Source organism: Haliotis cracherodii, unplaced genomic scaffold, assembly GCF_022045235.1.
Source record: "Haliotis cracherodii isolate W230 unplaced genomic scaffold, xgHalCrac1.p SCAF_12, whole genome shotgun sequence".
In the NCBI taxonomy this organism is placed as follows: domain Eukaryota; kingdom Metazoa; phylum Mollusca; class Gastropoda; order Lepetellida; family Haliotidae; genus Haliotis; species Haliotis cracherodii.
Window position 1 is genome coordinate 9,520,364 of NW_027266267.1, and position 24,872 is coordinate 9,545,235.

General features: G+C 39.3%; 1 protein-coding gene across 2 annotated transcripts in view; it reads right to left on the reverse strand.

The window, feature by feature from the left end:
• LOC139457516 (uncharacterized) overlaps positions 1–23,541 on the reverse strand; it is a 34,562-nt gene extending 11,021 nt beyond the window's left edge. For both annotated transcript variants that reach the window (XM_071238903.1, XM_071238904.1), the window contains exons 1-5: positions 23,449–23,541; positions 19,884–19,952; positions 18,738–19,064; positions 18,105–18,143; positions 175–528 (exon numbers count right to left, since the gene is read on the reverse strand). In XM_071238903.1, the coding sequence (XP_071095004.1) occupies positions 175–528; positions 18,105–18,143; positions 18,738–19,064; positions 19,884–19,941 (778 nt within the window). In that variant the 5' untranslated portion in view covers positions 19,942–19,952; positions 23,449–23,541. The remainder of the gene's footprint in view (positions 1–174; positions 529–18,104; positions 18,144–18,737; positions 19,065–19,883; positions 19,953–23,448) is intronic.
• Positions 23,542–24,872: the final 1,331 nt, after the last annotated feature.

The following is a 24,872-nucleotide window of genomic DNA, read 5'->3' on the forward strand; positions in this document are numbered from 1 at the left end:
TTCTCTGTCTCTAGTGGCATTTAAGCGAGTATCCCTTTATGATTATTACAGTCACGTGACCTTGATGACGTCAGAGCACCACCTAGGTGGTGCTCTAGTTATTAAAATATATCTACTCCGGTCATATAAACGAGTATTCCTTTATGATTATGTTCTTCATATCCACTGACTTACCAGCTGCTCTAACGATGATGGTGACAGTGTTACTTCGCTGCTCTACAAGATTATTGCCACAGTACCACGTGGACTGCAGATGTGGTCGCGCCACCATGGTGATGCTGTGTTCACTGCTGTTGACGCTGACGTGGTGATGAAGAATCGTTGTTCTGTTGTTGTCGTAAGGATTCACTAGCAGAAGTGTTCCGTTGTGAAAGGTCACGGCAAACATGGTGTCATTTCGAATCCAAATCACTTCGACATCCTCCGTCTGTGACAGGCGAGTAGCATTCTCAGCATCCAAAATGCAGCTCATTGTTAAGTTCCTACCCTCGAAAATTTCTTCCGCCTTGACTTCAAATGTTATATTTCCTATCAGGTGAAAAGAACTATGTGTTAATGTACTTTGAAAACCCATTTCAACGAACAAATATTTATCAATGATTATGTGTGATCAGGACACACAAAAATAACTAGAGGTTACTAGGTTTGTGTGTTTTGGAAGGGAAATATATGTGTTGGCAATAAAACATTGTATGATTTATGATTTGAACATATGTCATTTCGAAAAATCAAATAGATTAGGCACAAGTGACACTCTTATGAGGCCTTCTTTTACATGTATTTCATTAAGTAATGCGAATAGCTACACACATGCACAGACATACACGCACACACACACATGCACGCACGCACATACACGTACACACATACACGCACACACATACACACACAGACATGCACATACACACACATACACAAACATGAACATACACACACATACACACACAGACATGGACATGAACACATACACAAACATGAACATACACACACATACACACGTGCACATACACACACGCACACATACACGTACACACAGACATGCACATACATGCACATGCACATACACGCACACATACACATACATGCACATACAGATACACGCACACACATACACACAGACATGCACATACAGATACACGCACACACATACACACAGACATGCACACACACATACACGTACACACATACATGAACACACACACACACACACATACACACACATGCACATACAGATACACGCACACACATACACACAGACATGCACATACAGATACACGCACACACATACATGAACACACACACACACATATACACACATGCACGCACACACATACACACACATGCACGCACACACATACACATACACGCACACACATACACACACAGACATGCACATACACAAACATGCACATATACACACACATACACGCACACACGTACACACAGAGACATGCACATACACACAGATGCACACATACACACACATACACGTACACACATACACGCACACATACACACACACATACACACACAGACATGCACATACACACACATACACGTACACACACATACACGCACACACATACACACACATGCACGCACACACATACACATACACAGACATGCACATACACTACTGCCTAGAAGTTCATTCCCCTTACACGCATGGGCAACGCGTTACGCAACCAGTGTGCATCGGGTTGGTCACGCGTGTGATACCCGTGTGCAACGCGTTGCACACGGGTGTGCACCCCGTCCGCCACTCGTGTGCAACGCGTGACACACTCATTAGAGGGGGAACAAACTTTTGACCAAAGGAGGACCCGTCTTAAGCTGAACCTGGAGGTGGTAACAAGGAGAGAAAATTTTGTTATCCTGACGAAAAATGATAATGCACATGTATTTCCTAATGTCTCCTTTCTTTATGTGATTTTGTGGGAATAACATGAATACTGTTGTGATCAAATAGATGTGTTTTGTTTTATACGACCATTGCTTCTAAATCCGATGGTGTTAAGAGAATACATGGTCCTGGAACATGTTATTGCAATTGAAATGCTTTTATTGTGATTTGACATTAACCGTCTGTAGTACGACTTTCAGTGATAATATGTATGAGGTTTGGCGGCGCATTGTTTTTATTGGACCCTAATTACTTTATGATGACTTGGACTCTTTATCACAGCTCCATAGCCGTGAGGCTGGAAAAGAGCAGCATGTAATTAATGAGGGTGGGTTAGTTATATCATTGAGGATACACTTGAGGGAGAGAATACTAATTACCGTACTACAGGAAGAGACCTGTAGACGTAAGCGCGGGGTTGTGTTTTAGCTGGCCGTTCGATAATGGCCGCCAGGAGAAGTGAGCTTTGACTGCGTCATCTAAAATAAATAATAAGATACAGCAGTGTTATTTTCACGGTCTGTTGAATAAACTCCCAGTACAACGGTCAATGTATCTTCTACTTGATCCTTGATACATCATTTTGGCATTCACAATATATAGTATTTCAACGTACAAAAGAGCACTGATCTAAAGCAATTCCGCGGGAGTAGTTGTTACCTGTGCATTACTGTATTTTCTCAGCGAGTACCCGGATGATATAGCAGAAATCTAGACTTGTTCGCGACCTGTGCTCGCCATTCGGAAGCGCATTTTTAATGAAAGTAGAAGGACATATGGTAACACTGATCAACAAAAATGAAATACAGTTTTTGAAATGTAGGTATATTTGTGGGGAGCATCGGTAATGGTGATGCAGTTTTGATAAGTCACTTGCTTGGTAATTGTGCGATCTTCGTGTACACTATTTTGACTTGCAACACAAAGTAAATATTTCATCTGCACATTGCTTATTTTACCGTGTATATATGTTTACATTCAAAATGTAAACAGATTTCACTAAGGAAATGTATTAAACGCCTAAATATTCAGTTTATTTTACAAATTAACTGAAAAATATGTCCATCTTTATTAATATGATAACGAATTCCAAATATTTGTTTATGTTTAATATCATCACCAAGTACAGTTCTGTGTTGTTTGGCTTCTTTTCTTAGCATAATTAATATATTGTGATGTGTTTAAGCTCTTTTGGTCGTCTTTATCATTTTTAGTCAGTCGGTTAAATAAATGAATGGATTATTCAGTCAATTTGTAAAATGACTGAAATATTTAGATATTTAATAAATTGCCTGAGTGAATCATATTTTACACATTGACTGTAACATATACACGCTTACAAAAGAAAATACTTGTGAAAACAACGTCTATCGCGCATCGAAAAACTTCCCAACCAAACGGAAAGGAACAAGAATGATTCTGTTCAAAGCTGCAGCGAATGAATGAAAACAAAATGCAAATATCATTATTACAACCTACCAAAGTTATAATGTATCCGGGAATATCAACATAAAGGAACAATATCCATTGCGTCTGCAGCTGTACAAAAATACTTATTCGATATCAAATGTCTATTTGAGAATCAAATACTTTAATAATAATTATTTGGAAACAATATTTGGAATATATATGAAATATATTAAAATATTTAAATATATCGTTTTTAAACGTTATTTAAATGTATCGAATATTATAACCCGTGTCTGTTTCTTAACTGATCACTTAGTTTGTTTCAATTGTTTCACATAGGTGCCAAGTTAGCTGAGAAAGCCCACGTGACAACTATTTTTATAATGTCCACGGTTCTTAAAAACATACATTGAGTTAGATAACAATGAACAACCAGTCAGTGTATTATCGGTTACCCTTTGAACAAAGTATGTTGTTTTTACATCTGTACTTCACGCCATGATATGAGTGTATTCCCTAGGTTTAGTAACCCTACCTTCACATGTAAACACTTACTTTTGACATATCCACTGTGCAAGATAACAGTAATTAATCAATCAACGTATTTCCTGTTGATCCTTTGATGTCTGGAAATGATCAGTTGATTTACAAAAAAAGTAAATCAACTGATCATACATCTCTTGCTGGGCTGCCACGTGCATAATTCACATTCCACCTCACTTCAAACCTGGATTTAGATTAAATAATTACCCCAGGTACAAGAAAGTCCAAATTTGAACCTTTATCCGGTAATCTGAGTGGTGCTACAACTGAGTATACATAATATAAATTCATTAACTGAGCAGCATGTGAATTACGACAAATACAGAAGTGTAGGGTTATACCAGAAAATGTGGATGACAACAAGGGAGTAGTAATTGTATCATCCACGCAATCCGAAATCCGCAAATGCTTTCACTCAGGGATACTTTTTTTATTATCAAACTGTAACAATCAGGGGTATTTCCAAATAACGACATCCGATGAGCTTTCGCCGTTATTTGTCTGTTTGTTTAGGCTGAAGAAATTAATTACCATGCGCCCTTTGTTGAAATCTTCATAGATCACGGGTAACCAATCAGTTTTCAAAAATGCGTAAGTTTATTTAGCTGTCCTTGCAGACTGGTAGCCCAGTCTCTTGTCACGCTCGGTTGCGTTAACGAGCAAATTGACTCACGGTAGCTAGTAAGCCCAAGCGGAAATCCAAAGGTCGTATTACCTGAAGAATCAACCTTCATTTGCGAAATATCTACTGCTCTTAAAATCAATATTTCTCCCAATACTAAAATTCAGAACTTTCTAACCAAGGATTACCAGTTGAAACTGGTCGATGGCTGAACATTCCCAGGGAAGACAGCCAGTGTCCACTCTGTGATTCTATCGCTGTGGGAGATGAATTGCATTATTCATTCCGATGTGAAGCTTTACACCAACGGCGATATGAACTCTTAAATAAGCAATATCTTAAGTTTCCAAACATTTAAGAAAATTATGACCACTAACAGTGTAAGAAATCTAAAAGGCCTATCTAAATTCCTTAACAATGTGTACAATACAATTGGTAAATTGTATTAGTATCCACGTATCCTATTTTTATTATTTTTGTTAAATTGTACATAATAAAAATTGTAGATAATTGTATGTCATGTTATTCTAAGAATAAATGAGTTTGCGTTTGAGTTCGACACCCGAGAAGAAGCCAGAGATTAGTGCTCCTTTTTGAATAGTTTACAATCATGTGTTTTAGGGTTAGCTGTGTTGGCTTAAACGTATTTTTATTTCAAAAGAAATCTGGATCGGTAAACAAGCAAAACTTGCTTATGTAATACCTCTCCAGGTAACAACTTAACAACAGCTGGATATATATATATAAGAGAGTGATGAACATAAACATACAAAATGCACAAATGAAATACACGAAGCCAGTACACTGAAGCAAGTGGTGTCTGTGAAATAAGGTAATGCAGTTTTCCATTAATACTACATGCATAAAATTAAGCTACTCAAACCTTTTGCTTTTGACAATGATGTCATGAACTGATTTAAGAAGAGTTATGTAGAACTGCTTAACTACTGCCATGTAATATCATGTTTAGACCATACCCATGTGTGTAGAAATACACAGTGTTTCTGATATTATCGTATTTTTTAACAGTTATAGAAAAAGTGAATTGCATCTTCAAGGTGATATCCACAAGTGCAGTCTGGTATGTCTGATACATGTCGTCTAAACTTATCAGCGTTTAAGTCACTGCAGCCGAGCCTAAGGCGACAGTGGACAATTTGGCATGATCTATGAACATATTTGAAGTCAAAATTATTAATAATTGCATCAGAACGATTAATTAAGGATTTGATTTCTTTTAATGAGCGAGCATTAGTTACTTCATCGGATAGAGGGTTCCGCAGGTTGATCATATCCAGAAGAAATGATAATAAGCATAGGTCTGTGTTCTACATTTGATTGTTTGTATGTTGAATCTTTTTCTAAGGTTATATTTGCTGTTATCAGAGAATTGAATATACACTTTTCAAATATTTTGGCTAAGCAACTTGTGAGTGCTACAGGTCTATGATTTTGGCATTCATGTTCATCGCTGACACTGACACCGCATCAGCCCGGCAGTGGACTTGACACAGTTATTTGCGCACTGATTATATAACTCCTACAGACAGGTGGGGTGGTTGTTCAAAGCGAAACGGACGACCCCGTCTGTTATCTAATAAATGCTGTGCGGCGCATTTGATCTTGCCTCCAACCATACACCTTATAGTAGTAAACGACGATCAGGATGGCCTGGAAATAAACACAATTCTGTCTGCCCAGTGTATCCACAATTAACTAGAATGCTTCATATCTACAAATATATATAGAGAAAATTGCATCAGTGTGGTTTATCATGTACAATGCTTTCTTACGCTTGGTGAGGTAGACTGAAATTGAACATTAGGATAACGTCAGCAGGGATAAAAGAGGTCATACCAAAGAACTTTATTTACTAGTGGAAAAATCAGACATTCCGATCAACCACTACAAGCCCCGGCCGGATCTCAAGGTTGACCAGATCAACACCCCAAAGGAATATCTCTACGCCAAACAAGGAGTCCCTTTCGTCATGGTGCACAAGAAGGGGGGGGGACAGGACATCGAGTACGACATCACAAACTACACAGACTTGTACCACTTCTTCCAGAGTAGTGGCGTACCGACCTCAAACCACTTCGTCGCCAATACCGCCGCCCTCCTTGCCAAGAGTCTCTACCAGAATCCCGACCCCCAGGATGAGAAGCTGACCAAGAGACTACTACAAGGACTAAACTTAATTTTTTAAATTTTAAAAAAATTTTTTTTTTTGGGGGGGGGGGGGGGGGGGGGGGGGGGTGGGGGTGTTTGCACTTCTTTATTTAATCATTACGCTTTTTTACCCTAATAGTATAAGTGCTTCCCCGTGTGCGAGATAGGCTGAAGTCGGAAAGCGCACGTTAAATCTCCGAGGTACCTATCTACCAGAACTTTATTTGCTGTTCTGGTCATACATAAATATATGTAAGTTACGTACATTGGGAGGCTAGATTATTTACAGCTTACAGCAATATAGTGCAAATATTATGTTCAATAAAAGAAAACGTTGATAGATCTATAACACACTTTTTGTACTTTTAAACAAACTGTGGACTTTTAAGACATTTTCGCTTATTGTAATAACATCTAGCTAACCAATCATGTCTATCTATGAAATCTACAAGCATAGTTGCTGTCAAACCTAAAAAACATATACAGGGAGGTAAGTTTTGACTTGCCAAGCACCTTAAGGTGAGTTTACTTTTAAACTGTCAAAAGCTATTGTCCCTTCAATACTAGTATAAGTCTGGAAGCTGTCTCTCGGACTGTTATGAGTTATGATGTATTTTATGATATAAATGGGGAATGTTCAAATTAGTTACTGTCATTTAATCCAACGTTCTAACTGTCAACTGTCTCAACAGGATCATAGGTTTGGTTATATATCTCCTCCCTGTCTCTATGTCTTAAGTTGTTAATCGGTAACTGCGGTCCAAATGTATCAACTTATTCGTCTATTGTTGCAAACTTGACTGATTTAAACATATCTTATTGATCATGAACTACTCAGTCAGTCAAGCACCTGTATCAGAAATGTAAAACCAGCCATGTTTCATGTAGTCCCAATATCACTGAAAAATGCCGATGTAACGTGACATATACATTTACTCACAGACAATATATTTTTCGTGAGAGTGAAGCACAATTTTATTAAAGTTTTATTAACAATTTCATAAACTATAATAATATTAATATTAAAATTCATCATCACTTGCCAAGTTTATGAAAATGTCCCCATTTGGGAGATGTTACATATAAACAAGGATTCGAACTAAATTTGATCGTCTTTGACGCTGAGGTTTATCCCCATTTTGCCAGCAAACTGCAGAAGATTAACAGTGAGTGAGCATCGTTTCTATGTTTATACAAGAAAAGATGTCATGCCAAAAACGCTCACAGTAGTTAGTGAGTAAACTCACGACCTGTCATGACCTGGTTGAGTGACTTCCTCCAATCAACATGAAAGGATTACCCACAGAGAAAGAAAGGATTAAAGTCACCCATAAATCTTCTCCTAACGTAGTACTCCAACTTCTAAATGCCTCTCAAAGAAGGATTAAAATCCTAAAGATATCCTATCTACGTGGTATAGGTACTCACAACCTCTAATAATAAACTGTTACGTTTGGTATCCCCAGCAATACTCACCATGGTCATTGGGCAAATGTAAAAATCACAAACCCTAACGAGATTCTGTCAACATGGTCACATCCGGCGATTGTGAAGATCTCAAATTCTATCAACTGTCAGACAGCATGGCTGTTCATATTCATTTACAACATCCTCTTATAATTAGTATAAAAGTGTCCCACACAAAACCTTCTTTGCCCATCATCCTACCTGGGGCATTGCAGATAAACTAGACAACCATGGACAACTAATATCAGAGTGGATCGAAAAAAATGACCTAATACTATTAAACAATAACCAACCAACTAGGTACGACAAAACCCACCACACCATGTCGGCTATCGACTTAACAATATGTACGCCAGACTTAGCACAAAGTCTGATGTGGGACGTCCACCCAGTACCTCTAGGCAGCGACCACTTTCCCATAAATATAACCCTAGGAAATATAAAAATACCAAATCAAACCCCTAAACAGGAACCTAAATTTCAGTACAAAAACGCCAACTGGGACCAATTCCAAGAATTATGCAACGAAGCTAATCTAAACGATTTAGAAACAACAGACCCCGAAACATTCTGTCAAAACCTAACTAACTTCATAATCAACGCAGCCAAATCCGCAATCCCCTTCAAATCATCCAACCCAGGAAAACCCACTGTCCCTTGGTGGAATGAGGAAATAGAGCTAACTAGACTAAAACGCAAATCAGCTTTCAACAGAGCTAAACGAGACCCCTCTCATCTCAAAACAGCTCATGAACTTAACCACCAAGTGCAAAACCTAGTTAAAACTGCTAAAACCAAAAACTGGAAAAAATTCTGTGAGGAGCTAAATCACCACACCGACGCTAGGAAGGTGTGGCGCAAAATTCACGCCATCCGAGGCATCAAACGGCACAAAAAAAGCCCCAATATAAACAACTCAACTAACCCCACCCAAAAGGCCAACAACCTAGCCAAACACTTCTCTAAAGTTAGCAGCAACAGTAACTTCAGTAAGAAATTCCAAGATAAACTAAATAAAGAAACCAAATTCTCCAAAGAAAACAGACAAGACAACCTAGAAATAAATCAACCTTACACCATAGAAGAACTAAATCACGTACTAAACAATAGAAAAAAAGGAACAGCCCCTGGCCTAGACCTCACCTCTTACCAAATAATCAAACACTTACCTACCAAACTACTCCAAACTTTACTTAAACTATACAACCTAGTCTACCTAAACGGACAGGTCCCATCCTCATGGAAGGAAGCTCTAGTAATCCCAATACCTAAACCAAATAAACCAGCAGATCAGGCAAACTCCTATAGGCCCATCTCCTTAACCTCAAATCTCTGCAAAATAATGGAACTTATGACTAAAAATAGGCTACAGCACTACCTAGACCAAAACAACATCATAAACCCTGACCAAAGCGGCTTCACTCCTGGCCGATCAACTCTCGATAACCTTGCCCGACTAGAACAGGATATAAAAACAGGACAGCTAAACAAGCAATACACCATAGGCATATTCCTCGACTTCTCTAAAGCTTTCGATATGGTATGGCACCACGGGCTAATACAAAAACTAAAAAAAAATAGGACTAAAAGGTCAAATAATAAACTTCATCCAAGATTTCCTAAACAATCGCAAAATTACCGTGGGTATAGACCATACACTATCGGACCAGTGTCCCCTAGAAAATGGCACTCCCCAGGGCAGCATCCTCAGCCCAACCCTCTTCAATATAATGATAAATGATCTATTCGAGGGCTTATCCCCTAAACTAAACACTTCAAAATTCGCGGATGACGGAGCCCTAAAAGCATTAAAATGGCAGAAAACTTAATCCAAAAATCTCTAAATAAAATACAACAATGGGCAGACAAATGGGGCTTCTCCCTTAACTCAGATAAAACAACAGGAATAGTATTCAAACATAAAAACATGAAACCTGCCTACCCAATCCTCCAGCTAAACAACCAAACAATCAAATTCCAAAAACAAACAAAATTCTTAGGACTTATTTTCGATCAACACCTCACCTGGGAGGCTCACGTCCAAAACCTAAAAACTAGATGCAGCAAAGACCTTAACACATTAAGATGTCTCACCGGCTCTAACTGGGGAGCCTCCAAAGATACCCTCCTCTCACTATATACAACACTAATTAGATCAAAACTAGACTACGGCTGTGCCATATACAATACCCTAAACAACTCTCTTTCTAAAAAACTTGACTCAATACAATATCAGGCTCTCAAACTAATTACACGCACCCAACATGGCACCTCCTACACCTCACTTCAGGCCCTTACAGGAGAAATGCCACTAAATCTACGCAGGGAACATCTAAGCCTTAATTTCTGGGCCGCGTCCCAAACAAACCCTCTCATCCAAAACCTAATTAACCAAAACATTAGCCCAAGAAACCAAGCTCTAGCTCGCAAACACCCCTTACTCACCCCAATATCCCAAAGAATAACTAACTACCTCAATGAACACCAAACTCAAAATCTTAAACAAAACTGCAAAAAATCAAATATCTTCACCCCTAAACTCAAAATACCCCAAATAGACACAACGCTAGCTAACCAAATAAATAAACAAACCGACCCAAACATAGCTAAAACCACCACACTTGCATACATAAACGAAAATTGGCCAAATTGGTGTCACATATACACTGACGGATCTTCAGACCCGATCTCCAACCACACAGGCTTCGGAGTCCATACCACACAACCAGTTATATCCACACAATCTTACCGACTCCCTAACAACCAATCTATATTCACGGCCGAACTTATGGGCATGGCCTCAGTCCTGCATAACCAACAATCTAAAAACAACAAAAAAATCCTAATTCTCACTGACTCCCTTAGTGGACTACAAGCCCTCCAAAACAAAAATACCAAAAAACGACCTAAATTAATAAACCAAATACTTAAAAGCTCCAACGACCTAACAAAAGCAGGCAAACAAATAACCTTCTTGTGGATCCCCGCCCACGTAGGAATTCACGGCAATGAAAGCGCCGATAAAGCAGCTAAATTATCTCTCAAAATACCAGAAATAAGCCTAAACCTACCCATCTCAAAATCAGAAATTAAAAGTGTAAACAAACAAAAAATAACCAAAAAATGGCATAATCAATATCAAAACTCAAATAGCCAAATCAAAAAAGTGCTCAGAAAACCACTAACCAAACCTAAAATCCTACACCCCTCTAAAAAAATTGACAGATTAATTACAAAACTCCAAACAGGACACACCAACCTAAATAACCACCTAAAACAACTTAAAAGACACACCACAGGCAACTGCCCCCACTGCAAACAACCCGAAACCACAGAACACGCACTCATTCACTGCACCCACTATCAAACACACAGAACCACACTACAAACCGCCCTCAATCTAAATAAGGTTCCTACTCTAGATGAAATACTAAACCCTCAAAATAAACTAGAAAACTTCAAGGCCCTAGGCGTATTCCTAATCAAAACAGACCTAATTAAGCGCATCTAATAATTAATTAATCTACCAATCCAAAATCCAATAAACATACAAACACCCACCTCACCCGGCTCCCTTAGTTCCCTCCTCCACCCACCTCGGCATTTATTCCAAATTTCAAAATTTCAAAAAATCAATATAAGCAACCCCTAAAAGCCCCCTCTTGGGTTGCACACACCACTTTCACCCTTCTCGGAATACACTAAATGGTCCGGCCAGGCCCGTGTGCGAAATACGCTGTAGTCGGAAAGCGCACGTTAAATCTTTTATATCAGTCAGTCACCTTCTTTTATTTATTCTTTCAAAATACAACACAGAAAGTGGGGTGTGGGGAAATGGGACATATTCCTACGTGAAATAACGAGACATTAGTAGTGGTGACGGCTATATCATAATTGTACTGTCTAAAGCATAAATTTGGCGAACGAAAAACGTTATATTTGCAATCAGATGGAATGACTCGTGTGGGCAAATGAATATGTTCGCAATCCACAAACAATCATTTTATTAATGGCGAACATTTACCAACCCGCGACAATCGTGTCAACACGGGGGTTCCCCTAGCAATAAACTCGCATCTAAATTCACTACTGTTCTACTGTCGGCTAGCCACAATGGCTAGACTGGACCCTAGTGGAATGGTTCATGCCATAAAAGTCTAGCAACCGAACACTAATTAAGATGGGCCGACCTTGTATTTACGGTCTGGTGAGCACAGCTCAATGGCCGCTCATTAACTCAAATTTCACATCTCACTGTTTTGTTTTATCTCACTATTCATTTGATAAATTTGTCAACTTCAACTGGAACCCGGTCCCGTGCTACACGCGTGGCACACGCGTGTGCAACGGGTTGCACACGCGACGCACACTCGTTGCACACCCGTGTCCAACGGGTGCTCACCCCGTGTGCAACCCGTTGAGCACCCGTGTCACATGCGTGTAACACGCGTTCTCAACGCGTGTTAGGGGAATGAACTTTTAGGCAGTAGTGTACACACACATACACGTACACACACACATACACACACAGACATGCACATACAAAAACATGCACATATACACACACACGTACACACAGAGACATGCACATACACACACATACACGCACACACATACACGCACACACATACATACATGCACACACACACACATACACGCACACATATACACACACATATACAGACATGAACATGCACACACATACATGCACACATATACACACACAGACATGCACATGCACACACACACACATGCACATATACAGACATGTACATGTATACACATATGCACATGCGTACACACACATACACACATACACACATGCACATACAGACAAATACACGCACACATACACACACATATATAGAGGTTATCACGCGAGTGTGTTTGGGGATGGTAAATATCCTGCATTAGGAATAAACATTGTATTTAGCGAGCCTTGGCGAGCCTTGTACACCTGCATTAGGAATAAACATTGTATTTAGCGAGCCTTGGCGAGCTACATACATAGTGTTTATTCCTAATAACCTCTTTATCATATAATGTCATTCTTTAATTCTATGCTTCAAAATCGCTTTCCCTCTGTCACAAACATTACCGAAACATTGCTGGAATGCGCGCATTAATATTCATTACGTCACAGGGTAAGTGATGTGTCAGTCGGACAGTGACAGTAGCAATTATAGTTCCAACTGAAATCTGTTTCTTATACAGTGGCAAAGCAACAAATACGCAAAACAACACTTGTTTTTTTATTTGCCTTTCGCGGCAATCCATCGTTCTGTCCGCTAGAGTAACTGCCCTTTGTCAAAGGGAAGCTACTCTAACCCTAGTCTATGAGACGTCCCGGCCACAGTCAGACGTTGTTGACAGTCGGTCTGTCCTGTCATAACGTTAAGAAGTGTAGGCTGATGTACACACAGCGAAACAGGGTAACAATTCAAAGATATTTCGGCCAAATCCAACTATTTTAATTTGTGGAGAAGGTTTCAAGCCGCAGAGGTCTACAAGCACACATATGGCTACTGATCCCGCTTGGCTAGGCCTTGTGCCCTCGCAAAATTGTTTCGAAATTTATATCTCCAAAGTTGCCAAAACTTATAAAATGCCTTAGCTTCGTCACAGTTATAGACACTGATTTTAAGTATATTAGACTGTTCTTTATATAATGATAGCAATTATCCCTGTAGTTTATCCAGATTCTCGATGGTTAATTCTGACTCGATCGCCGAATGACGAGGGCGACGCCATGTTTGTTTTTAAACAGTGAAAGTAGTCCCTACTTGACCTTTGATATTTACATCTCTATACGCATATGACCCCAACGGATATCGTTTTTTATCCGATCCTGCCGAGAAACCTACCCAATATATGATAAACGCATATACACATATACATGAGAAACATACATTTATTCTTATGCAAGGGTACATTTGTTACAGATAATTGATAATACAACTGCAGTTAATAAAATGCTAGACATTTTAAATTTAAGTAAAGGGTGGGACATATATAATATTACCAAACTGCGATAATTACATGGAATGTTATTGTTTTACAATAATAATTATTCTAATACAAGGGTCCTCTAGTTGAAGTTTATAACACGACAGTTGTAAATACAATGAGAAACATTTTGAATTCAAGTAAAGGGCGGGAAATAAAGAATCAATAGTTTCTCTTATACAAGGGCACATTTGAGCCTTGCCGAGATATATACATTGCGTGTATTCCCAATATAGGATATTTACCATCCAAAACACACAGGCGTGAAAACTTCTTTTATCACAAGCTGCGACAGTGTTACATTCTGTAATCTGACAAGGTATTCTCATCTCTCACAAGCTGTACCAAAACATTGCAGATTTTCCTCTAGGATTACACGTCACAGGGTCACATCTCTATCCCGTTTGTCGCCTGGGTTGCTGAAGACCAATTGTAACCCGCATGTTCACGGGATCGGGGGTAAGGAGGATGTACTATCGTGTAAGCAAAATTCAATGGTGAAACACGCAACTAACGAGGAATTGCTCACGCACGTCTCGTCAGTGAGGAAGATATTATCTGACACTGTGAAACCCCGTTAATCAGAACAGTAACCGTGTCCAGATTAAGGGGTAATTGCAGTAGTTTTTAAAAAAAGGGTTCAAACACAAAACACACACACAAAACAGGCTCTTGATATAGTCGGAATCGAATCGAGATTTCTGTTGGATATAGAAAGGGTTTTGTCGCTTTGTTTTCTTTTCGTAAATAATCAATTGTCAAACATTTGACACAAATATAGGCTCAGTGATAAATCCATTCGTCACCACTCGTATTTTTCCGTACCCTACAAGAAGGTTCGTCCCGCTCCCGAAGCCGACATGCGTCGAAAAGGCGGAAGCCAATCAGAATGCGCGTCAGGATATGGGTACTTCGGTCAATATAATCCCGTCTATTCAAATCAATTTGGGCATTATATTGTGTTTGCGGGAAAATGTCGGTTGTCAATACTACAGTGTGTACGGAGTGTGTTATACAAATTGGTGTTCCTTGTAGGCCCATGCAGGATGTTGGATTTAAATGTACACGTGCGTTTGGCTACATCCAGGAAACGGCTCAGTTGACTGTGGCATCCATTCATTTGAGCTATAAGTAGACTTGGTTTTCCAAAACTACAGTCAATGTAATATGCTTTTGTAGAATAAAACAAGAGTTGAAAAATGAAAAGAAATAGCCACCATCTGACATGGGGGTATCCTCCATCTAACATGGGCGTATCCACCATCTAACATTGGCGTATCCACCATCTAACATGGGCGTATCCACCATCTAACATGGGCGTATCCTTTTTCTGCGCCGCAGTTTCGTTTATTTAAATTGCTGCACATACGTTCTGACCACACAGACAGTGAGACACTGAGTGGCGTTATATTGCTTCACGTACGTTCTGACCACACAGACAGTGAGACACTGAGTGGCGTTAAATTGCTTCACATACGTTCTGACCACACAGACAGTGAGACACTGAGTGGCGTTAAACTGCACATACGTTCTGACCACACAGACAGTGAGACAATGAGTGGCGTTAAATTGCTTCATATACGTTCTGACCACACAGACAGTGAGACACTGAGTGGCGTTAAATTGCTTCACATGCGTTCTGACCACACAGACAGTGAGACACTGAGTGGCGTTAAACTGCACATACGTTCTGACCACACAGGCAGTGAGACACTGAGTGGCGTTAAATTGCTTCACATACGTTCTGACCACACAGACAGTGAGACACTGAGTGGCGTTAAACTGCACATACGTTCTGACCACACAGACAGTGAGACAATGAGTGGCGTTAAATTGCTTCATATACGTTCTGACCACACAGACAGTGAGACACTGAGTGGCGTTAAATTGCTTCACATGCGTTCTGACCACACAGGCAGTGAGACACTGAGTGGCGTTAAACTGCACATACGTTCTGACCACACAGGCAGTGAGACACTGAGTGGCGTTAAATTGCTTCACATACGTTCTGACCATAGTCTGTCTTACAGACCCTGATACATTTATATCAACTACAGCCCATGCAAGTCTATAATGTTTGGCAAGTCTAGATTACTGCAGTATCAGCTTAAAATTTGGAATTTTAAGAAGTGTGCAAATTCTTACCAGAATTGTAAATTTTCAAAATGAAGAGAATCACTGGGCTCCCTTTTTATTAGATTTTTATTAAGATAACTGAACAACTGTTTTTTTCCGTATGATATGTTCATTTCAGAGACTATATGTTAGTCTAGTTCTGACCACACAGGCAGTGAGACACTGAGTGGCGTTAAACTGCTTCACATACGTTCTGACCACGCAGACAGTTCTTACATTATACTATATTTACAGTTTATTGCTTGTAAAACGTGAGTGAGTGAGTGAGTGAGTGAGTGAGTGGGTAAGTGAGTGAGTGGATGAGTGAGTGAGTGAGTGAGTGAGTCCGTCAGTCAGTCAGTCAGTCAGTCTGTGAGTCAGTCAGTCAGTCAGTCAGTCAGTCAGTCAGTCAGTCTGTGAATCAGTCAGGTTTCAGGCCGCGTTTAGCAATATTCTAGCAATATCACCGCGGGGAACATCAGATATGGGGCTCATGGGTACAAAATGTGAATTTCCTTCTGATATTACGAGCCGTGACAACGTTGGAATATTACTAACAACAACGTCTCTCTCTCTCTAACGTCATGGGTACCCGGGACTAATTCTAACCCAATATATAGGAACTATTAGTACATATTTTAGATTGTTTTGACGGGTCTAATATGACGTATTAGGTCACATTTGACGAACGGCGTGACACAATAATCACTGTCTCAGTTTGACGAGGAAGCAGGTTGGGCTCAACAACACTTTGAACATTATTTAACTTACATCACAGCGCGTCAGATATTTTTGAGAAAGTCATGCAGATCTTAGACGTATATCGGGATTCAAACCCAGACCAATGGCTCGTTGTGTCTCCAGGCAGAAAAATCTCCACAGCGAATTACGACGCCCCGAATTCATTGGCACAGGTGAGGTGAGGTGAAATGGGGTTTAAAGTCGCGTCCAAGATTATTGCACTTATATAGCGACGTGCGTGTGCACAGTGTGTCTGCATGCACGTGTGTATGTGTGTCTGATTGCCGATCTGTAGTTGCCCAATGAACTACCATGCCGCAGTTTAACATGAATACCCCACTCAAACACAGCAAAATGACTCCGAGCCGACCAGTTCTTGTTTTTGTTCCTTAATGACGAACGCCAGACAGGGTAACAACAAGCACCATCTTTTAACGTCTTTTGGTATGGCGCGGCAGGGAATCGAACCCAGAACCTTCCGCTTTCCCGGGGGACGCTCTACCACTAGACCACGGAGGCGGTCCCCATTGGCACAGAATGAACGCTCCTTTGAACATCAAATCAGGCTTACCAGTTAAGTGATACAGGACAGCCTTAAGTGATGCACTGTTTTGAATTCACAAGTCGCGGAAGTTAGCCTCTTTTTAAACTCACTTGCATAGGACACACAGAACAAAGTTCGATGGTATTAGTTGTTGAAGCTCCCGATGGGTGTACGTTTTGTTATGTACGCTGTGTGCGCGCGTATGTACCCCGAGTGACCGATTAACAAAGAAGTTATCTTCAGGGACACCGTGACACCTAGCCGACGACGTAAACACTTCCAGAGTTATCGCCCTTATATTACAATCGGAAATCCTCGTTAAAGTTCGCTCAGCTGCGTTTGACAGGTGTTCGGGTTCGAGATAATATAGTCATATCCTTCTATGGGTATTTGAACAGCGCCGTGACGTCAGCCCATTATGACGTAACTCAAATTGTGTAGTTTATCGCAGGATAAAGTATAGTCGGTATCTTTAAACTTTTAGCAATACAACTATAAAAATGAAGATACATTGTCATGTATATGGTGCGCTCGTATAGTATACCCTTAGTATACACAATCTGAGAAAGGTGAGGGTACTATACCTTTAACTGACAAAACGGTCTCCGTCATTGTCCCACCATCTGGAAGTGGAGAACAAGGGGCTTAATGTGTATCTCTGTGATGCACTAACGTTCAAACAATCAACTCAGTCGTTGCAGATTCCAATATATCTTTTTTCCAAACTATTCTAGAATCATATGTACACCACATCCTACGCATTGCATATACTGTGGCTTGTCAGCAAGCGAAATGAAAATATAACATCTGGCATCAACTTTTGATCCTGTAAAACCCTTGTTGTGAAAGTTACCTGAGAGATAAGATTGAAAAGAAATGGCAACAAGATAGTAGGAGTGAGTGAGTTAGTATGGTTTTACGCCGCTTTTAGCAATATTCCAGCAATATCACGGCGGGGGACACCAGAAATGGGCTTCACACAATGTACCCATGTCAGGAATCGAACCCGGGTCTTCGGCGTGACGAGCTAACGCTTTAACCACTAGACTACCCAACCGTCCCGAAACAGTAGGAAACATCCCTCAATGATATCGTACCAGCATGACGCCAAGTGTCCCTGACGACGTTAAACAACATTCACTCACTCGTTCAATCCCGTCAATAAAAGAAGTAAGGAGAAGCATCTTGTATTGAGTGGTGCTTTCCATGTTACGTACCCGACAGACACACTTCGTTGCTCCAATCATCATCATCATCATCATCATCATCATCATCATCCCCGCATCTCCACTTGGAGCTGATAGCTGTGCCTGGTGGTCCATTGATTGTTACGTAGTGGTTTCTCCAGCCAGTGAGCACATGTACCTTACCCATGAACGAACTATCTATCACGTATGCGTGAAACACGACTGTCTTAAATACTATCGTGTTGTTTAGTTTCCAGTAGAACGAAAACTGAGGTGTCCATCCGTCTTTTGAACAATGCAAATAGATCCAAGCAGGACTGGCATCTTCAGACTTGAAGCCTTCCAAAAGAGGCTTACCTGACGAAAAACATCCCGTAATTAAAATTACAAATGAACAATTATGCTGCAAAAGGAAAATTCTTATGGATTTGTCTATCAATGTACATATTACTACTCGTTCCTAGTAGTAGTAGTTTATTTTGTTACTACGTTACGTGAAGCATTCATAAACAAATGATGTTTTTGAAAAGGGACAACAATGCAGTTTCAGTGAATCTCATAGCCGGTATATGCTTGAGAAAAAAGACAATATTCTAAACAAGTCGTTTCGCGACGCATGCTTGATGTTCTGAAAAATATGTGTCTCAAAATCTTTATCTCTTCCTTATTGTTCCTTTATGATTTTAGTAATGCGCCTTTCCATCTCCAAAGCCTCCAACCACCGCCTTTAGCAACATTCCAGCACAACGTTGACACAATTTTATGGATAACAACTTCTTTAATACTATAAAAAGCGACGTTTCGGTATAGATCCTTATACCGTTGTCTAGCAAGTATAAGGATCTATACCCATATAATTGTGTCTACGTTGTCATCCGTCAACTTCTAAGTAATGCCTATCAAACAAAAAAATATTCCAACAATATCACGGCGGGGACACCAGAAATGGGCTTCACACAATGTACCCATGTCAGGAATCGAACCCGGGTCTTCGGCGTGACGAGCTAACGCTTTAACCACTAGGCTACCCGACCGTCCCGAAACAGTAGGAAACATCCCTCAATGATATCGTACCAGCATGACGCCAAGTGTCCCTGACGACGTTAACCAACATTCACTTCGTTCAATCCGAGCGAACGCCCCGGTATTATAAAGAGCTGAAGCACACATACTTACTGTGTGACTGACGCACAAGAACCAGACAGATTACTGCAAGATTTGCAGCCCACATCATCGAGGCGCACACTGCAATATATTAAAGTGTCAGGGGTGACAAAGGTACGTGAAGTATGGTTCAAAGTGTAATGTGTGCTTCTACCTACGTAATAAGCTTAAAACATCAATACATAGATATTCTATATCTAACCATACAAATAAGTTATGCTATTTAACATCCTATAATACTGGGGTCCACAAACAGCTGATCCTGGCATGAGCAAGGGGCGCAACTCTACACTGCGATTGCGGCGACTTAGATCCTTGCCTATCCTTGCCGTACTCAGCAATATTCCAGTTATATGACGCAGGTCTGTAAATAATCGCGTCAGGCAGGCCAGTGATTGATATCATGAGCATCGATCTCTACAATTGGGGTACGATGACATGTATAAACCAATGCTGACACTGATACAGTTCATATGACATCAATGCAAATAATATCACATTGATGCAGTCTATATCATGCTGATGCAATCTATATCACATTGATACAAATTATATCACATTGATGCAATCTATATCACATTGATGCAATCTCTATCACATTGATGCAGTCGATATCACATTGATGCAATTTTTGAAACATTGATGCAATCTATATCACATTGATACAATTTATGTCACATTGATGCTGTCTATATCACATTGATGCAGTCTATATCACATTAGTTCAATTTATATCACATTAGTGCAATCTATATCATATTGATGCAATATTTAAGACATTGATGCAATCTATATCACATTGATGCAATTTTTATCACATTGATGCAATCTATATCACGTTGAAGCAATTTATATAACATTGATGCAATACATATCACATTGAGGCTGTCTATATCACATTGATGCAATTCATATCACATTGATGCAATCTTTATCACATTAATGCAATCTATATGCCATCAATATAATCGATGTCACATTGATGCAATCTATATTACATTAATACGATCTATATGCCAGTAATTCAATGTATATCACATTAATAGAATCTATATCACATTGATGCAATCTATATCACATTGATACAATCTATATCACATTGATGCAATTTATATCACATTCATGCAATTTATTTCACATTGATACACTTTATATCACATCGATGCAATCTATAACCCATAAATACAATCTATATCATATTAGGAGCGGTCGGAAAGCCTAGTGGTTCGCTCGTCACGCCGAAGATCCGGGTTCGATTCTCGACATGGGTACATAGTGTGAAGCCCATTTCTGGTGTCCCCCGCCGTGATATTGCTGCAACATTGCTAAAAATACCGTAAAACCATACTCACTCACTCACTATACCATATTAATACAATCTATATCACATTGATGCAATCTATATCACATTGATGCAATCTATATCACATCGATGCAAACTATATCAAATGAATACAATCTATATCACATTAATACAATCTATATCACATTGATGCAATCTATATTACATTAATACGATCTATTTGCCAGTAATACAATGTATATCACATTAATACAATCTATATCACATTGATGCAATCTATATCACATTGATGCAATCTATATCACATTGATGCAAACTATATCAAATGAATACAATCTATATCACATTAATACAATCTATATCACATTGATGGAATCTCTATATCACATTAATACAATGTAAATCCAATTATTACAATCTATATCCTATTAATACAATCTATATCCCATTAATACAATCTATATCACATAGATGCAGTCTATATCACATTAATACAATCTATATCAAATTGATGCAATCTATGTCATATTGATGCAATCTATATTACATTAATACGATCTATATGCCAGTAATACAATGTATATAACATTAATACAATCCATATCACATTGATGCAATCTTTGTGACATTGATGCAATATATATGAAATGAATACAATCTATATCACATTAATACAATCTATATCACTTTGATGCAATCTATATCCCATTAATACAATGTAAATCCTATTATTACAATCTATATCCCATTAATACAATCTATATCCCATTATTACAATCTATATCCCATTAATACAATCTATATACCATTAATACAATCTATATCACATAGATGCAGTCTATATCACATTAATACAATCTATATCCCATTAATACAGTCTATATCCCATTACTACAATCTTTATCAAATTGATGCAATCTATGTCATATTGATGCAATCTATATTACATTAATACGATCTATATGCCAGTAATACAATGTATATCATATTAATACAATCTATATCACATTGATGCAATCTATATCACATCGATACAATCTATATAAAATTGATGCAATCTATATCCCATGAATACAATCTATATCACATTAACACAATCTATTTCACATTGATGCAATCTAACCATACTCACTCACTCAATATATCATATTAATACAATCTATTTCACGTTGATGCAATCTATATCACATTGATGTAATCTATATTACATTAATACGATCTATATGCCAGTAATGAAATGTATATCACATTAATATAATCTGTATCACATTGATCCAATCTATATCACATTGATGCAATCTATGTGACATTGATGCAATCTATATCACATTAATACAATCTTTATCACATTAATACAATCTTTATCACATTAATACAATCTATATCCCATTAATACAGTCTATATCCCATTAACACAATCTTTATCACATTAATACAATCTATATCCCATTGATACAATCTATATCCCATTAATACAATCTTTATCACATTAATTCAATCTATATCCCATTAATACAGTCTATATCCCATTAATACAATCTATATCCCATTGATACAATCTATATCCCATTAATACAATCTATATCACCTTAATACAATCTATTATCACATTAATACAATCTATATCACATTAATACAATCTATATCCCATTAATAAAATCCACATGACTCTGAAGAAAGTTGATACCAAGTAATTTGTTGTAACACTGCCTGGCGTTCAGCGTTTAGGTGTTGAAACAAGGACTCGCCGGCACGGAGTCTGATTGTTAAACTGCGACTTGGTATATCAGTGGGCTCGCACTATTGAACCGCATATCGTTCGGATCAGCACACACACACACACACACACACACACACACACACACACACACACACACACACACACACACACACACACACACACACACACACACACACACACACACACACACACACACACACACGCACAAATCCTCAAAAACATACACCCCCCACACACTCGCACACACACACGCACGCACGCACGCACACACACAAATTCTCAGAACACACACACTCACATACACACCACAGAAGCACACACACCACACACACACTCTTTCACTTAAACACGCACACACCAAACAGAAACACACACGCATCGCATTCACACACCAGGCACCACACACACACACACACACACACACGTACATGCACATCACTATATGTATGTAATCTTGAAACCCACATTAAACCCAATTTCACCTCACAGCAGATATTTAACATTGTATAATGGTGAAAATAAAATGCACCTACCTCGGAAATAATAATACAACTGATGCTGTCATATCCCACAACTGAATAGCCTTTATAAGCAACTGCTATGAGAAATAGTGGGGTGTTTCACGTCCTTGTTTAGCAGGGCGGAAAGGCTGTGTCGCCCACACATCAACCAGGAAGTGTATCACTATCGTCAGTGAGGTCATGTAGATACTACTGTTGTTAATTACTTCGCAAAATATCATCCGTGGGTGGTTAATATTGTGTTTTGTTTAACGGCGTACTTAGCAATATTTCAGCTATATAATGGCCGTCTGAAAATAATCTGCGCCAGACAATCCAGTGATTGGCACCCTGAGCATCAATCTGCTCAATTTGGATACGATGACATGCATCAACCAAGGCCGGGTTGCTGAAGATGAATTCTAACATGGATCTTCAAGGGGATGGACTATATTGCTACCAGGGACCACCGATGTCCCGGTCTTCTCAGAGTTGTGTCCCTTGTGATTCTTGGTTGACGGTGTTAGGTTGATAGCAGGGGGCAAGGGAGGGCCAGTCTTCTCAGAGTTGTGTCCCTTGTGATTCCAGATGAGCGGTGTTAGGGTGTTAGCAGTCTTCTAAAGGATCTAAAGAGTTGCCTCTCAGAGTTGTGTCCCTTGTGATTCTGGGTTGGCGGTGTTAGGTTGATAGCAGGGGGCAAGGGAGGGACAGTCTTCTCAGAGTTGTGTCCCTTGTGATTCCAGATGAGCGGTGTTAGGCTGTTAGCAGTCTTCTAAAGGATCTAAAGAGTTGCCTCCCTTAGGCGTATCAGAAATCTGTAATCGTGTTCGAATTCCGATTCGTTTTGAATATGTTTTTGGATTCGATAACACATGTCGCTTTGAACATTATTTTCAGGTACAATAAAGCGTGTCAGCTTAATGTGGGAGCAAAACCCAAAGTTGTTCCGGAATCAGGTCTTTATCACTTGTTTGTTTGTTTGTTTATTTGTTTGTTGTTTAACGCCGCACTGTTCCAGCTATATGGCGGCGGTCTGTAAATAATCGAGTCTGGACCAGACAGTGCAGTGATTGACATCATAAGCATCGATCCACGCAATTGGGATAGGGTGACATGCATCAACCAAGTCAGCGAGCCTGACCACCCGATCCCGTTAGTCGCTCTAACAAGCATAGTCGCCTTTTACAGCAAGCATGGGTTGCTGAAGACCTATTCTACCCCGGATCTTCACGGGTCTGTTACGTGAGTAAAACCCACGATCACGGTATGGTGCTGACACAGGAGCAACAGTAATTTACCCTTTGACTTCACTGTAACTAAATCTTAATGGCACTTATTTTACCTAGCATCTTATTATATACTGCAGTGTGAAAGAGTTTTCTGGAGTTGGGAAAAGTGATATTTTCACTGCAATGAACATAAGGTGAGGTGCGGTGAAATGGTGGGTGAGGTGAGGT